Raw genomic sequence first — 17371 nt, 5'->3', positions numbered from 1 at the left:
AATGACCCCAATGAACATTCCCCCCCCCCAAAAAAAAACCCAGCCTTTAGAAACCCACGTCATAGAGTTATACAGCATGAAACAAACCCTTTGGACCAACTCGTTCATGGTGCCCAGACTTCCTAATCTGATCCAGTCGCATTTGCCAGCATCCCTCTAAACCCTTCCTATTCATGTACCTTTCCTATATGTATACCCATCCAAATGTTTTTCAAATGTTGAAATTGTACTCACTTCCACCACTTCCTCTGACAGTTCATTCCATGCATGCACCACTCTCTGGATGAAAAAGGTACCTTTTAGGTCCTTTTTAAATCTTTCCCCTCTCGCCTTAGACCTATACCTTTTAGTTTTGGATTCCCCCACCCTAGGGAAAAGACCCTGGCTATTCACACTAGCCATGTCCTCATGATTTTATAAACTTCTAGCTGAAAAGTATAAAGCAGCAATGTTGGAATCAGTCAACACAAATTACCTGAAAATTGGCTTGTTCTTCTGGTTTGAGTTTTTGTGTCAATCCACCCATTAGCTGATACATAGAGCGCTCCAGCTGTTGACTCTGTCTGCATACATAGAGTCAGTGTTTGTTTCAATGCAAACAAGAAATATACATTTCTTAAATCATATGAAATGTTACACTAAATACGACAGGGACAATTTTTAATATTTTCTGTAGTTAATAAACAACACAGTTATTTGTACATATAGTTTAGTGAATAAAAGTAATTGATCCTCCTGCTCCAGCTATTCACTTGTCAAAGGTGCTGTTTAACAGCAACTTATATTTTAGAAAGTACAAAATTAATTTCCTGGCTGTCCTGGGTTTGCCAAATGGCTGTCAGAGTGGTACAACTGGTCTCAGCAGCTTTGTAACAAGGAAAGGTAAACTGGTCACAGTTTGTGATCTGGATTACGAAGTCAATTTGAAAGCTCATGAACGTTGGTGAGAATTAGATTCAGCAATGCCCCAGACCACATTATAAAGTAACTAACTGACATTATTGTGTTAGCTGTTATAAGAATGGCAATTTAAACAAGTTAGTGAGGGATAACAATCCTCAATGGAGCTGAAATCCAGCTGGAGTCCACATCTCTTAAAAAAAAGGGGAGGGAACAGATAAAAATGTGCTTTATTTCAAAACAAACATGAATCTCTCCTCAACCTATTTAACATCTACCTACAGAAATGTAATAATGGGGGGTGGGGCAGGGGGGAATCAAATTAATCACATAGAGATCCAATTTCATCCCTTGTCAGAATTCATACATGTATGTCTCCCAGAGTTTTGCTCAATATTATCTGAAGAAAACATACATAGATAAAGCTTGTCCAGCCGAGGCAACAATATTCTCAGTCATCTCTCGAAAAACTTGTGGTTCCACAAGGTCATCTTCAGGGAGGTCCACCAAAGCAGTAAGACTCATTTCATGTAGAACTCTCTCAATCCTGCACTCCAAAGTGTCAGAGACCTGCTTCACCATATGTTTTAATTCAGTCAGCAAGTCATACACATTTTCTATGACTAAAGTGGAAAAAAAATTGAACAAAAATTTAATAAACATCATACCTTAAACTACACATTTGAACTACTTAATTTACAAATTACAAATGGTTTTTCCCATGTTTTGTTTTTTTTGTTTGTCTGAAAATCAGACATTTCAGGATTTTGAAGGCTCCTTATTAGCATAAAGACTGCTTCCCTATTAAAAGTCTCACTTAAAATCTGTAAAAACAAGCACAAAGCTTGATCAAAAAAACCTGAGAGTGGTTTCCAGCAGCAAGTGGATAAGATGGCTTGGATGCCAAATTTATAGGTCATAGCATCAACCAACTGTGAAATAGGACCTGAAATGCTGCTGGAAAACTCCACTCATGATCCATAAACTTTATTTCCATAATGCATAAACTAAACATCTTAATATTTAGAATACAATTTTCAAACATTTGGGAAACAATCATTTATGTTACTCAAGGTGGCAAATCGTACATAACATTTAATCCTACAAAAACAAGAGGAAACAAAAATGGAGACTAGAAATAGAAAGGAATAATAATTCAATTTAAATTGCTTGATTCCTTTTGTAACCCCATTAAGAATGTGGATTCATACATCTTTCAATGTTTAAAGAGGTCCAAGATAACATAGTCAGTCCAGAAATGAAAGCTTCATCCACTTGACCAATAAAAGGCTTCATCATTGGTTGGATGATAGATGGGATAGTGTTCACCACATTTTGGTAGTTACTTAAAAGTTCCTGAAGGCTGCACATAAACAAAAAAAGTATCTAGTTAACCATAAACTATGTTTAAAGAACAAATTCCAAACAGAGTACAACAGTTACGGTGATTGGAAGTCACCATTTGATTCATTATACATTCATTATCACTTCCCAATGGCCAGAATCTGCAGTTGAACTTTGGTCTATTTTATCAAAGCATTCATCCAGATATCTCCTCAAATATAGCAATTGAACTTGATCATGAAATAAGGCTCTAACCAGTTAGTTTTATGCTTTTTGCTTTCTGACATTGAATTTGAATTTGAATCATTTATTGACACATATATTCAATACAAATACAGTGAAAAGTTTGAAACATCGGCTTTGAAAGTAAAAGGAACACTGACCTTAAGTAATGATTTTTAATTCTGGTTTCTTTTAAACAGAGGTTGAAAGCTGCTTCAGGCACATCAAGTCCCATCTTGTACAAGTACTTTGCTTCTATAAGAACTTCGAACACAGCTGGATCAAAATTCACAAGGATTTCCTATTTCAATACAATGGAATAAATAGTGTCAATTTCATTGTATACACAACTCAACAAAAGTGAAATGAATGAAATATATTATTCACTAATGATACATGTTATTAAACTAAACAATGCAAGTATGTCTTATTGGGACTGGCAAAACATGTTTAATGTTATCAGTATCAGTATTTCATGATTAGTTGTATTAATCAAGCAACTATTCCATACTTCTGTCAGTGGTTCTTTGGCATTTTTATTTCTTTTAAGACTTTTGCACATGTAACACAAGCATTCGTGTGTATGCATAAATCCTTGATCACCACTGTGCATCAAATTTCCTCCCAAACTGCAAATATGCTACTACATAACCAACCATTCAGAGGTATAAAAGAGTGGGCTAACTAGATTCCTCCAGTGATATGTCCCAGAAGAAGTACTTTAGAACAATACCTGCATTGAAATAGCACCCTCAATATAGAAAAATATTTCATGCTTCTTCAGAGACGTACAATCAGCCACTTATTACTACTTTCTTCAGGAAATGAGAAACATGCATATATTTTAATGCATATTTTGTAGTATGCTAGTCCATAACAACTGAATTGCAAAATATTTAGGCACGAAGGCAATCATACTGGAGTTAATATGTGTGTACATGTATTTTATGTAAATTGTGTAAACAATATGGCACACAAATGCCTGCACACATGCATATAGAAATATATAATACAAAATTGAATGTTTGAACAGTAAATACTGTGAATCATTTTAGCAAAATTAAGTAGCTGAAATCTAAATTCAGTTTTGTTTTTTTCAAAATTTCAAGATATTTAATCTTAACCTATTGTAATGCATGCACAACTCAAATCCAGTATAAGGATTAAGATTTATCATGAACTTGTTTAAATAATTCCATGTGAATCATCAAGACAAAATCTCTGAACTTAATTTCAATTAAAAATGGGTTCGGAGTTATTTTGCAGTATCCAGAATTGGACAATCTGTTGGCAGTTTTTAATTGAAATTGTATTAACTTGCAATCATCAGCCACCATAGCATGAATTGGAACCAAGACATTCAACTGCAATTATGCCATTTTGAAGAACAATTAATCATATCATAATGGGCTGTTTGACTGAACAAAATATCTCAGGTTTCACCTAATACAACACTCTTTGACTTCCATTTCTTTGAAATTTCTGTGTCCTGGTCATGTACAATTGGAAAAGGAATTTTTTGTAAATACTTATTTCTGTGGTATATCCATTGTACTCATTAGGATTTTAGAACTGAGTCCACACTTTGAGGTAAATATTCCCCTCCCTTGTGCAACTTGAGCTACAACAGGAAAGCTGGGAAACACAAAGAGAATGAGAAAAAAATCGAAGAGTCAACGTCAAGAAGAAAGTTCTCCGGTTTTCATTTAAGTCTTAAATGACAATGTCATCAATACTCAAACTCTCTATTTATATGCCTTTTCAATATTTTCTCACCTTTCGCAAGAGTCAAACACAGACTGGATGGCTCCACTTTGCCTGTAACAATTACCCTGACCCAGTTCCTTACCATTTCAATAAGCCATCTTATTCACATGCTAACATTTCTGTTCTAGGTTTGCTGCAGTGTTCTAACCAGGATCGGTGCAAGCTCAAGGCACAAAACCTCATTTTCCACTTAGGAATTTACAGACTTGAAAACTCAACATTAGGTTCAACAACTTCAAAGCACGGCTGCTATCATCTAATTTGATTACAACATCCATCCCCTGCCATGACTTGTGATTTTGCACTCAGTAGAGAACCCATTTTTTTCCTTTCACACCCATTTCACATCACTGTTTCCCTGTATTACCCTTCGCATTTCCTTTGTCTTTTATTCTGAGCATACTTACCATCTCTTACACCACTCTTTCTCCCCTTCTGTCAGCAGCATAAAAATCATTTAGATGAGGAGAAATTTCTTCTCTCAGTGTTTTGAATCATGGAATTCTTTGCTGAAGAGGGGTGTAGAGATTGGAGCCTTAAGTACATTCAAGGCTGAGATAGATTTTTTTTATCATCAAGAGGTTATGGGGAAAAGACAAAAAAAGTGGAATTGAGGATTATCAGATCAAACATGAGCTCGTTGAATGGTGGAACACACTCGATGGGCTGAAAGGCCGACTTCTGCTTCTATATGTATGGTCTCATTTACAGTCCCTTTCAGATCTGAAGAAGTCACATCGGACTAGATTCATTAACTCTGCTTCTCTCTCCAGAAGTGATGCCATGGCCTGCTGACATTTTCAGGTTTTTCTGTTTTTAATTTCAGATTTCCAGCATCCCCAATATTTTGCTTTTATAGGATGGCTGTCACCCCTGACCTGCAGGTAAAGGCTCTGAAGGTCTACTGTGTCTCTGGAAAAAATTAAAACCTTGCAGAAAAACCTAATTGATTGGTTCCTTAACAGGTCCAATTACAGGCTTACCACAGATAAACATTGTCTCCACTCAAACAACTGGAATACATTAGGCATCTATCCCTATATCATCCCCGGCCATTTTTCCTTGTCTATCTATTTAGCTAAGAGTAAATTGCACCCTCTAGTCAGTTAGATTGTCTGAGAAACTAAGTGCTGAAGGTATTGGAGAATGCTGTTTTAGCAGGACTCAGAAAGTAAATAAAATAGAACCAAAAGAGAAGGGTCAAGCAGACACTAAGAACCTTAAGCACAAAAATAAAATCAAACTAAAATAAACAGTACAGCTGTCCCTTCCACACAAATGAGAACACAGAAGTATGAAAGCGGTTCTCCAGTTGTACTCTTTTTCTGACAACGTATATAGAGAGCAAAATGCAGGGAAAATGTGACATGCAAACATTTTGAATGCAATGCTAAATCACACACATTCTAAATTAATATGTGAGTTGAAGCAATTGAACAATGACAACTTTCACAGTATGGAAGATCAGGTTTTGCAGTGAAGGCAAGTCAAATTGAGTTAAAAGCCTTTTGTCTACGTTAATATACACTCAATGGACAGAATCTTGTTTTTCAAGATGCAGTATGGAGCCAATATAAAAGTACTTCTGCTCAGGGACAATAGCAGATGCATTGGTATTAATTTTCCAAACTTCTTTCAATTTTGGAGAGGTTCCATTAAATTGAAAAATACTTTTTTAAAAACTCTCTATTCCTGACAGGAAGGAGGCAGAAAACAAGAAGCTGTAGGTCAATTAGCTTGATGTCGATTGTAGGGAAGTTGGTTGAATCAATCATTGAGGCAGTTATAATTAGGCACTTGGAAAAACTCAAGAAAATTGGGTAGAATAAGCATGATGTTTTGAAAGAGAAATCACATTCACCTGATGAATTCTTTGAAGAAGTAACATGCACTATCAATAAAGGGGAGCCCATTAGTGTGGTGAACTTGGACTTCCAGAAGGCATTTGACAAGGTTCCACATAAAAGGTTATTGTACAAAGTAAGAGTCATGGGTATTGAGGGGAAATGTATGAGCATAAATATCTGATTGACTTGCAGAAAACAGAGAGTTTGCATAAATGGAAGCTTTACAAATTGGGAGGACTTGACAAGTGTGGTCTGGTAAGGGTCTGCATTAGGCTTTAAACTTTTTACAATTTCTAGTTCTGACTTAAAGAAGGTATGATGTCTAAATTTCTAGATCAAAGTTGTGTTGTAAAGATGACATAAAAGGGCGTAGATCAATATAGATGGGTTAAATGAGTGGGGGCAGCATAATGGCTCAATGTATTAGCACTGCTGCTTCACAGTGCCAGGGACCAGGGTTCAATTCCAGCTTCGGGCAACTGGCTGTGTGGAGTTTGCACATTCTCCCCATGACTGCATGGGTTTCCTCTGGGTGCTCCAGTTTCCTCTCACAATCCAAAGATGTGCAGGTTAGATTAATTGGCTGTGCTAAATCACCCATTGTGTCCAGGGATTTGTAAATTAGTTGGATTAGCCATGGGAAATGTCGGGTTACAGGGATAAGGGTAAGGGGCATTTCTGAGTGGGATGTTCTTCGGAGTGGTGGTGTGGACATGAGTCAAATGGCCTATTTCCACACTATTGGGATTGTACTGTTCTAAGTGGCCAAACCTGGCTGATGGAATGGAAAAATGTGAATGTGTTCACTTTGACTGGAAGAATAAAAAAACAAAGTATTAAATGGAGAATGACTGCCTAATTCCAATTTGAAGAGGGTCCGAGGGATTCTATTGCATGAGCTATAGAAGTTAAAATGCATGTACAGCAAGTAAACAGGAAAGCTAATGGAATGATAGCCTTTATCACTTCATTAGAGGAGTTAAACATACAAGTGTGGAAGTTATGCTTCAGTTTACAGGGCATTGGTGATGTATCAAATGCTGTGTTCTTATTTCGGGAAGGATGAAAATGTGAGACAGTTCAATGGAGGTTTACTAAGTTGATATCTGGAATTAGTGGGTTTTTTTGAAGAAACCTTAGACAGCCATAGTTTGTTTTCACTACAATTCAGAAGAGTGATGGGTGATTTGATTGATATTTAGAAGATCTTGAATGTTCTTTGCAAGATATACATACTTTTAGGAACATATGGAATATAGGAAAAAAAGTAAACCATTCAGCCCCTTGAATCTGTTCCAAAATCCAATAAGATCATGCCTCATCTGTGGCCTGACTCTATAAACTTGCCTTTGGCCCATATCCCTTAATAATTTTGCTGAACAAAACATCATCTATCTTAGATTTAAAATTAACAATTGACCCAGCGTTGATGGAAGAGAGTTCAAAACATCTACTGCCTTTTGTGTACAAGTGCTTCCTAATATTTCTCCTTAATACTCTGGCCCTCATACTCAGACTATGCTCCCTAGTTCTAGCATCCCCAACAAGTGGAAATAGTTGATAATTATCTACCTTGTCTCTTGCTGTTAGGATGTTGAAGACTTCAATCAGATCATCCCTGAACTTTCTAAATTCCGGAGAGAAGAGATTCTTCTTTTTAAATTAGGGATTTGGGGTGTCACTGACTAGGCCAGCATTTATTGCTGATCCCTAATTAACAAATGGGCAGTTATTGGGTGTCACTGACTAGGACAGCATTTATTGCCCATCTTTAATTACCAACTGGGCAGTTAAGTATCAAACACTCTGCTGTAGATCTGGAGATGTAGTCTGGACTAGGTAAGGACAGCAGTTTCATTCCCTGAAAGAGATTAGTGAACCAGATGGGTTTTTCTGACAATCGATAATGGCTTCATGGTCATCATTAAACTCCCAATCTTAGATATCTATTAAATTCAAATCTGCTATCTGCCATCTGCCACAGCAGGATTTAAACCCAAGTCCCCAGAACATTACCCTGATCTCTGGATTAATAGTCGAGCCAATAATACCACTGGGCCATCACTTCCTTATGATCCATGTAATCTTTCCTCAATACAAAAGTCTTGAAGCCCACGTGTCATTCTTCTAAATCTACATCGTACTCCGTCCAAGGCCAATATATCCTTCCAAAGGTGTGGTGCCCAGATCTGCTCACAGTACTCCAAGTTAGGTATAAAAAGAGTTTTGTGTAACAGCAGCATAACTTCTGCACCAGTGTACTCCATTGCATTAGATATAAAGGTCAGCATTCCATTAGCTTTCCTTATTATTTTCTGCTTCTGTTTGTGACATTTTAAATATCGATGCACCTAAACCCCAAGTGTCTTTGTGTACATTCACTGTACATAACTTCATACCATCTAGAAAGTGCTTGTTTACATTGATCTCCATTCTGTCACATATTTGCTCATTCACTTGTCTATAAATATCCCTTCATTATTTTATGCCAGTATCTGTAGTGTTTACAATGCTTCCTAGTTTTCTGTCATCACCAACTTCAGATATATGGCTATCTATGTCATTCTCCAAAATGTTAATAATGTGAATAATTGAGGCCCCAACATGGATCCTTTTGGGACACCATTTGTCACATCTTATCAGTTGGGGTACCTACCCATTATTACTTCTTTCTGTCACCTGCCACTCAAACAATTTCCCAGTTAATGTAGTAATTGCCCTCAATTCCTGACTTGGTTTTACCTGCTGTGAGACTTTATCAAATGCCTGCTGGAAGTCCTTAAACAATGTCCATTAGCATTCCCCTGTTCTTGGTTATCTCTTCAAAAACTTCAAAGGTAGAAAGGTTGCTTCCTCTTGTGGGTGAGTCGAGAACTGGGGGGAAATTGTTGGAAAATTGGACCTTACCTTTTGAGGACAGAAACGAGGGGACTTTGTTTCTCCCAGAGGATTTTCCAATTCATACAGTCAGAGTCATAGAGATGCACAGCATGGAAACAGACCCTTCAGTCCAACTCGCCCATACCGACCCGATATCCCAACCTAATCTAGTCCCATTTGCCAGCACCCGGCCCATATCTCTCTAAACCCTTCCTATTCATATACCCACCCAGACATCTTTTAAATGTCGCAAGTGTACCAGCCTCCACCATTTCCTCTGACAGTTCTTTCCATACACATACCATCCTCTGTGTGAAAAGGTTGCCCCTTAGATTGCTTTAATATCTTTCTCCTCTCACCCTAATCCTATGCCCTCTAGTTCTGGTCTCCCTCACACCAGGGAAACGACTTTGTCTATTTATCCTATCCATGCTCCTCATGATTTTATAAACCTCTGTAAGGTCACCCCTCAGCCTCCAAAGCTCCAGGGAGACCAGCCCAAGCCTAATCAGCCTCTCCCTATAGCTCAAATCCTCCAGCCCTGGCAACATCCTTGTAAATCTTTTCTGAACCCTTTCAAGTTTCACAACATCTTTCCGATAGGAAGGAGACCAGAATTGCACGCAATATTCCAACAGTGGCCTAACCAATGCCCTGTACAGCACAATATGATCTCCCAACTCCTATTCTCAATGCTCTGACCAATAAAGGAAAGCATACCAAATGTCTTCTTCAGTATCCTATCTGCCTGTAACTCTATTTTCAAGGAACGATGTACCTGTACTCCTAAGTCTCTTTGTTCACCAACACTCCCCACAACCTTCCCATTCAGTGTATAAGTCTTGCTCTGACTTACTTATCCAAAATGCAGCACCTAGCATTTATCTAAATTAAACTCTATCTGCCACTCCTCAGCCCATTGGCCCATCTTACCAAGATCCCATTGTACTCTGAGGTAACCTTCTTCACTGCCCACTACACCTCCAATTCTTGTGTCATCTGCAAACTTACAAATTAAACATCCTATGTTTACATCCAAATCATTTATATAAATGACAAAAAGTACAGGACCCAGCACTGATCCTTGTGGCACTTCACTGGTCACAGGTCTCCATTCTGAAAAACAACCCTCCACTACCACTCTCTGTCTTCTACCTTTGAGCCAGTTCTGTATCCAAGTGGCTAGTTCTCCCTGTAGTCTGTGAGATCTAACCTTGCTAACCAGTCTCCCATGGGGAACCTTGTCGAACCCCTTACTGAAGTCCATATAGATCACATCCACTACTCTGCCCTCATCAAACTTCTTTGTTACGTCATCAAAAAAACTCAGTTTCGGGACTCTCTGCCTCAGAACGTACTGGAAGAGAGGGTCATTAAATATTTTTGCATTAAATATCTAGTTTCAGTGGATTAGCACTGTTGCCTGACAGCGCCAGGGACCTGGTTTCAATTCCACTCTTTGGTGTGGAGTTTGCATATACACCCCGTATTTATGCAGGTGTGCTCTGAGTGCTCAGTTTCCTCCCACTGTCCAAAGATGTGTAGGTGGGTGGATTGGCCATGCTAAATTTCCCATCGTGTCCAGGAATGTGTAGGCTAGGTGAGTTAGCTCTAGAAAATGCAGAGATAGGGCAGGGATTTGTGTCTGGGTGAGATGCTCTTCAGTGGATCAGTGGACTTAATGGGCTGAATGGCTTGCTTCCACACATAGGGATTTTACAGTTTTTAAAAGCAAGGTTGACAAGTCCTTGTTAGGCAAGGAAATAAAATGAGGATAAATGGGAATGTGGAATTTAGGGAAAACAAACAGGTCAGGCATGATTTTAATGAATGGTACAGCAGGTTTGAACGGATGAAAAGCACATTTTTGATCCTAGTTCATATATTTGTATTATATATACATTTGAAAGTAAAATGCTAAATCTGAAGGGCAGGCAGGCAGGGGTTAAGCTGTGACATTTCAGGCTTTAACTTGAGGCAGTATCTCACTTCCTGGAATCCAGGAACATCACTCAATGTCATCACCCCCACCCACCCTTAGAGATGTCAAAGTAGAGAACAGAAATTCCTGCCATGGTTCAACTTGATCTCAGTCAGAATTCTCCTGAAGGCTGTCCTGGCTGGAAGGGAAGTTCTTTTCCCTTTGGTTGGTAACAAGAGGCCATGCCAACTGATAAGTACAGCCTGGACAGTGGTGGTCGCAGAGGTCAGCTCTCATGGTTTGCTTATGAGAACTCTGCTCTAATGTTGCTAAAGGTTGAATGATGCTGCACTCTGCAGGATATGTGCCACTGTCCATTCAGTGTTGCATGCCCTAATGTGTATGAGCTAGCACCATAAGGTTGCCACTGCAGAATACTGTCAAATACAAGGTTGAGTAGTAGATGTCACATGTGCAACTAGCGTCGTCCACTTCATTGCAGCTACCAATGTAGGACTACTTGCTCCACAGTGCTGCTGCCTCTCACACATCTGTCAGGATTCATACTTAAAATACAAATGAAGCTACAATTCTAAGCAGCTCACATACCATTAGCTCACATACAATTCATCACAACTGGAAGAACATGCACATCCACTAGATTTTTAACAAAACCTTCCGTGGGTCAACAACACCATCACAAAACAGATGAACACCTTACAGGCATCATCTCAGGTATACATGTGACATAATGCTTTATGGCTTGGTATCAACTCTAACTCTTTGAGGTCTCTGAACCATGTATGAATCAGAAACCTTTAACTCCTAACTTCACCCAAACTTCATTTGTCTTGCTAACAATACAAATGGACAACTGCAGCTCTGAGAATTAATATCTCTAACTGCATCTCACAATCCAGGCAAAGTACTCGTGTACCCGTGTTAATGTCTCTCCATGTTTCTCTCCTGCATGTGAAAAATGTGCACAATGAGTGAGGACATGCATTGACAATGTTGGTAAAAAGCAGGGGACTGCATGTGAGATCTATATACTATATATATAAAACATTGGCATACGGATATTGGTGTATTTTATGAGGAGTTTTCTTTAAAATAAAATCAAGGTCAGATTTGTTGTGGAATAATGACCTAATGTAGTTTTCCTCACATAGTATGTGGCTGCAAACGACTGGAGTTCTAATAGAATAACCCAGTAAATATGGAATGCTATTAGCTTATTTTCAATTTAGAGCAATCAAGAAATGATTTTAGCTGACAATATGCAGTGATTGCAAGTTTTTAGGACAGTTCAGAGGATAATTGACTGGGGTCAGAATAAGCACGGTTTCTCTCCTAGAAAGGAGCAGCTCAGGCAATAAGTCACCTGAACAGAAGATTAGGTTGTGCAGCCTCCAAACCAGAAGTGGCTGGTTAGAACTCTCCAGGTTACTGGAAGCTGAGAAAGTGTTAGCTCTCAATTTTGTGGGCATTCTTGTAACAAAATCACACAGTTCACAATGAAGAGCCAGAAAGAATCAGTTCAATCAAAGCTAAAAGTATGAAATGTAAGGGGAGCTTCTCTGGAAATATAAGCAGTTGTGCAAAGAACTTGTTAAGAATGAGTCAAGTAACAGAAGTTTGTTCTCACTGGAGCTTGGAAGAAGAAGTCTATCCTATCAGGTATCTGCTTCATAAATATAGTTATGTTTGTGAAAACATATACTTTTTGTTTTTGGCTGACAAGATTGTGTCAGTACCATAAGTTCAGCAGATTGAAGTATTAATGAACATTCATGGCGTCTGAATGAATGCAAAAGCTGCTCCCAACAATTAAGGCCAGGAAAGCTGAACCAGGAAAGGCCAGGAAAGGTTTTACAAAGTTAATAACAAAGCTTCAAATCATCATCAGAAAGACAAATTTTTGTTTCCCACCCAATTAAGTTCATCCAATCAACCTTCAGAAAGCTCCAGGTGCGTCCAGAAAATTATGTCCCATTTACAAAATAGACTTCATTTATCAAAACATAGATATAATGAAAAGATATTACCAAGTTATATTAACTTTTGTATGTCTTTTTCCATTATTACACTGGAGACTTCCAAAAACTATGGACCTAAAGTGCAGGTATTTAAAATGTACACACAGTGAATTGTTTCACTGCATAAATTATAAACATTGACACAATGCTGTTAGTGAACAATATCTTAACCTTAGTCTCAGGATGTCGCACAAGTAGTGAGGCATGAAGTCCATTTTGAGCAAAATCAACAGCTCGGCACCAACCCCTGTGATACAACACCTCAAATTCCAGAAGTACAGCTGCCACCTTGTTATAATTCTTGATAACCTTTTTCATATCAGGGGTCTAAGAACATGAAAAAAATACAGTAATACTGTAAACATTAAAACTGAAACATCATATTGGTGAAACGTTCTTATTCAGTCAAAAAGTTCCTATTGTTTATTTTTAAATAATAAATCAAAGTTGTATAACGTTACCTTCAAAATTTCAACATTGCTTTTCAGAAACTTCATGGGAATGTCAATTTTTCTGAATAGCTGTCGGGCCCACATAATCTTCCCAGACACCTTCCAACCAGAAGATTTCACACAGTTATTTATACTTTATTGGATTGAACAATATGTGTACTTTCCAATGAAGGAAGTGTTGATATTGACTTTCATGACCTCAGGACATCAGAAAGCTCTTTACACACAATAAACTGCTTTTGAAGTGTAGTGGCTGTCTCAATGTCAGAAATATTGACCATATGATCAATATATCCCTTCTATAAAAAGGCAAAGACTACTCTAGCTTGGGGCCTTCAGGAATTACTGAAGACCATCCACAGAAATCGCTTTTATGTAGCTTAAAGTAGATTCTGCTTTGAATGTGGCACTTCTATATAAAAAGCTTTCATTACAAGATAAATTGTAATTAGCGTTGTAAGCTTACAGGTGGAACATTACGTGGGACTGGTGGATTTTCTCTCTGTTTCTGGTAGGTCCTGCGTATAAGATCTAAATCTCGTCCAAATTGTTGCAAAAGCATGAGATACTTGTCTGTCAGATCTAATTGTGGTCCAGAAATATGCAGAAATTTTCTCAGCAAGTCCAGCATACGTTCTGTCTGAAAAAAATACCAGGAAACAGTAAAGATAATAGGATTATAGTAATAGTATTTTCCAATGTTTGTTTTAATATTACTTACAGTTAAAGACTGTTCAAACCAGGAATCCATAAAAGTTTGTATTGACTGATAAAGTCCATCTATCTGGCACTTAAACTCCATGTAATCATTGTCAAACTGAAAAATAAGCATAAGTTACAATATCACTTATTATTAAATAAATAATTCATTGAAATAGTAGCTATATTAATAATTAAGTAATAATAGTGATGTGAATACAAGAGCAGGTCAGAGGCTAGTAGTTGTCCTCTTATCTTCCAAAAGTCTATTAAATACAAGACTGGAGTGTGATCGAGCAGTCTCCACTTGCCTGGATGGGTGCAACTCCAACAATATTCAAGAAGCTGAACAACACCCAAGACAAAAGAGTCAGCTTAACTGACACCACATCCATCACGTTCAACATTTATATCTTTCACTGCTGACACACATATTTGTCATCCACAGGATGCACTGTAGGAATTTACCAAGTTTCCTCTGACAGCATCTTCTAGATCCATAATCACTACCACTTAGAAGGACAAGGCCTGCAGATATATCTGAACACTCTGGGAAACATGTTCATCTCCAAGCCATACAGTATCCTCACTTGAAAATCTATTACCATTCCCTCTGTCACTCACTCAAAATCCTGGAAAACCCTCTCTAACAACATTGTGTGTATGCCTGCATGAAATGGACTGCAGCAGTTGAAGAAGGGAGCTTCCCATCATTTTCCCAAAGGCAACATGTGATAGGCAATAAATGCTGGCCCAGCCAGCGATGCCTATATCTCATGCATAAATAGAAACACCATCATGTCACAGGACACTTTCTTACTCTAGAAAGGGACTCAGCAATTCATTAGAGTGCAGTTCCACATGCAAATCAAAGAAATTGTTTTTCCATCAAAACTGGACTGATGCAATACAACGGAATTGCATTGCACCTGTTCAAACCGAGACATGTGAATTTTATGAGCCAGACATCTATATGGCTTTATTGTACCCCTGCCTCAGGTTTATCTCCTGCCATAGCCATGTGAATTGTCATCACTGGGATTAAAAGTCACTAAAACAATTCGGGAAGAACAAAGGAATATGGAAGTAAACAGTAAAACAAAGCAAGGAACTCTGGATGTTAGAGATCTGAAACAAAAACAAAAAGTGCTGGAGAAACTTAGCAGATTTGGTAGCAGCTGTGGGGAGGAAACAGAGATATTAGAACTCTTCACAATGAACAGTCACTGGGCTTGAAACTTTAACCCTGTTTCCTCCCCACAGGTACTGGTAGACATGTTGAATTTCTCCAGTACTTTCTGTTTTTGATGGAGGAAGATAGGTTGGTAGTGTATATTTCTGTGCAAAGGCTCTGATGATAACATAGCTACAGTTATCAACTATGGCTGCCAAAAATTCATCCAACCCTATCTTGAATTTCTAGACAATAAGAACTTTCAGCGTTTCCTTGGGCACAATTTTCTGTAGATTTTATTATGTGGGAAATAGTTTAGCTCAGAAGTATCTCCACAACCTCCCTCTTAGAATCATAGAGCAATGGAGATGTACAGCACGGCAACAGACCCTTCAGTCTAACATGTCCATACTGACCAGGTATCCTAAATAAATCTAGTCCCATTTGCCAGCATTTGGCCATATTCCTCTGAACCCTTCCTATTCATATACCCATCCAGATGCCTTTTAAATGTTGTAATTGTACCAGCCTCCACCACTTCCTCTGACAGCTCATTCCATACACAAACCACCCTCTGCATGAAAATGTTGTCCCTTAGGTCCCTTTTAAATCTTTCCACTCTCACCTAAAACCAATATCCTCTAGCTTTGGTCTCCCCCACCCCAGGAAATAAAGCTTGTCTATTTACCTTATCCATACTCCTTATGATTTTGTAAACCTCTATTAAGTTCACCTCTCAGCCTCCAACATTCCAGGGAAAATAGCCTGAGCCTATTCTCCCTATAGCTCAAACCCCGCAATCTTTCACACATCTTTGTAAATCTTTTCTGAACCCTTTCAAATTTCACAACATACTTCACAACATATATCAGGGAGAACCGAATTGTACATAGCATCCAATAGTGGCCTAACCAATGTCCTGTATAACCATAACATGACCTCCCAACCCCTACACTGAATACACTGACCAATAAAGGCATGTATACCAAATGCTTTCTTTTTCTATCCTATCTACCTGCAATTCTATTTTCAAGGAACTATGAACCTGCACTCTAAGATCTCTTTGTTCACCAATGCTCCCCAGGACCTTACCATTAGGTGTTTCGGTCCTGCCCTGATTTGCCTTTCCAAAATGCCTCATATGTACCTAGGTTCATCTCCATCTGCCATTCCTTGGCCCATTGGCCCATCTGATCAAATCCCGTTGTATTCTGAGGTAATTCGAGGTAATGCCCACTACACCTCCAATTTTAGCATCCTCTGCAAACTTACTAACCATTCCTCCTATGTTCACATCCAAATCATTCATATAAGTGACAAAAAGCAGTGGAGCCAGCACCAATTCTTGTGGCACACTGCTTGTCACAGATCTCCAGTCTGAAAAGCAACCCTCCACCCTCTGTCTTCCACCTTTGAGCCAGTTCTGTATCCAAATAGTTAGTCCTTCTTCTATTCCATGTGATCTAACCTTGCTAACCAGTTAACCATGAGGAACCTTGTTGAACGCCTTACTGAAATCCATAGATCACATTGATCGCTTTGCCCACATCAATCCACTTTGTTACTTTTTCAAACATTTCAATCAGGTTAGTGAGATATGATTTCACACACAAAAAAGCCATGTTGACTATCCCCAATCAGTCCTTGCCTTTTCAAATACATGTAAATCCTGTCCCTCAGGATTCCCTCCAGCAACATGCCCAGCATCAAAGCTGAAAATGTGTTGCTGGAAAAGCGCAGCAGGTCAGGCAGCATCCAAGGAACAGGAAATTCAACGTTTCCTGTTCCTTGGATGCTGCCTGACCTGCTGCGCTTTTCCAGCAACACATTTTCAGCTCTGATCTCCAGCATCTGCAGACCTCACTTTCTCCTCTGCCCAGCATCAAAGTCAGGCTCAACAGTCTATAGTTCCCTGCCTTTTCTTTATCGCATTTCTTAAATACTGACACTACGTTAGCCAACCTCCAGTCTTCTGGTACCTTGTCTGAGGCTATTAATGATACAAATATCTCAGCAAAAGGCCTAGCAATTACTTCTCCAGCTTCACAAAGAGTTCTCGGGTACACCTGACCAGGTCCTGGGATTTATCCACTTTGATGCATTTTAAGACATGCAGCACCTTCTCC

General features: G+C 38.6%; 1 protein-coding gene across 1 annotated transcript in view; it reads right to left on the bottom strand.

Moving 5' to 3' along the window:
- The window catches only part of dnah5l (dynein, axonemal, heavy chain 5 like), a 340633-nt gene that overhangs the window by 252374 nt on the left and 70888 nt on the right, over nt 1-17371 (bottom strand). The window contains exons 12-19 of the mRNA XM_060825520.1: nt 14094-14189; nt 13839-14012; nt 13382-13471; nt 13092-13247; nt 2628-2767; nt 2112-2263; nt 1316-1523; nt 476-563 (exon numbers count right to left, since the gene is read on the bottom strand). Of these exons, the coding sequence (XP_060681503.1) occupies nt 476-563; nt 1316-1523; nt 2112-2263; nt 2628-2767; nt 13092-13247; nt 13382-13471; nt 13839-14012; nt 14094-14189 (1104 nt within the window). The remainder of the gene's footprint in view (nt 1-475; nt 564-1315; nt 1524-2111; nt 2264-2627; nt 2768-13091; nt 13248-13381; nt 13472-13838; nt 14013-14093; nt 14190-17371) is intronic.

The sequence above is a fragment of the Hemiscyllium ocellatum genome, chromosome 5, assembly GCF_020745735.1.
Source record: "Hemiscyllium ocellatum isolate sHemOce1 chromosome 5, sHemOce1.pat.X.cur, whole genome shotgun sequence".
Lineage (NCBI taxonomy): Eukaryota > Metazoa > Chordata > Chondrichthyes > Orectolobiformes > Hemiscylliidae > Hemiscyllium > Hemiscyllium ocellatum.
This window is presented reverse-complemented; position numbering and strand designations above follow the sequence as displayed.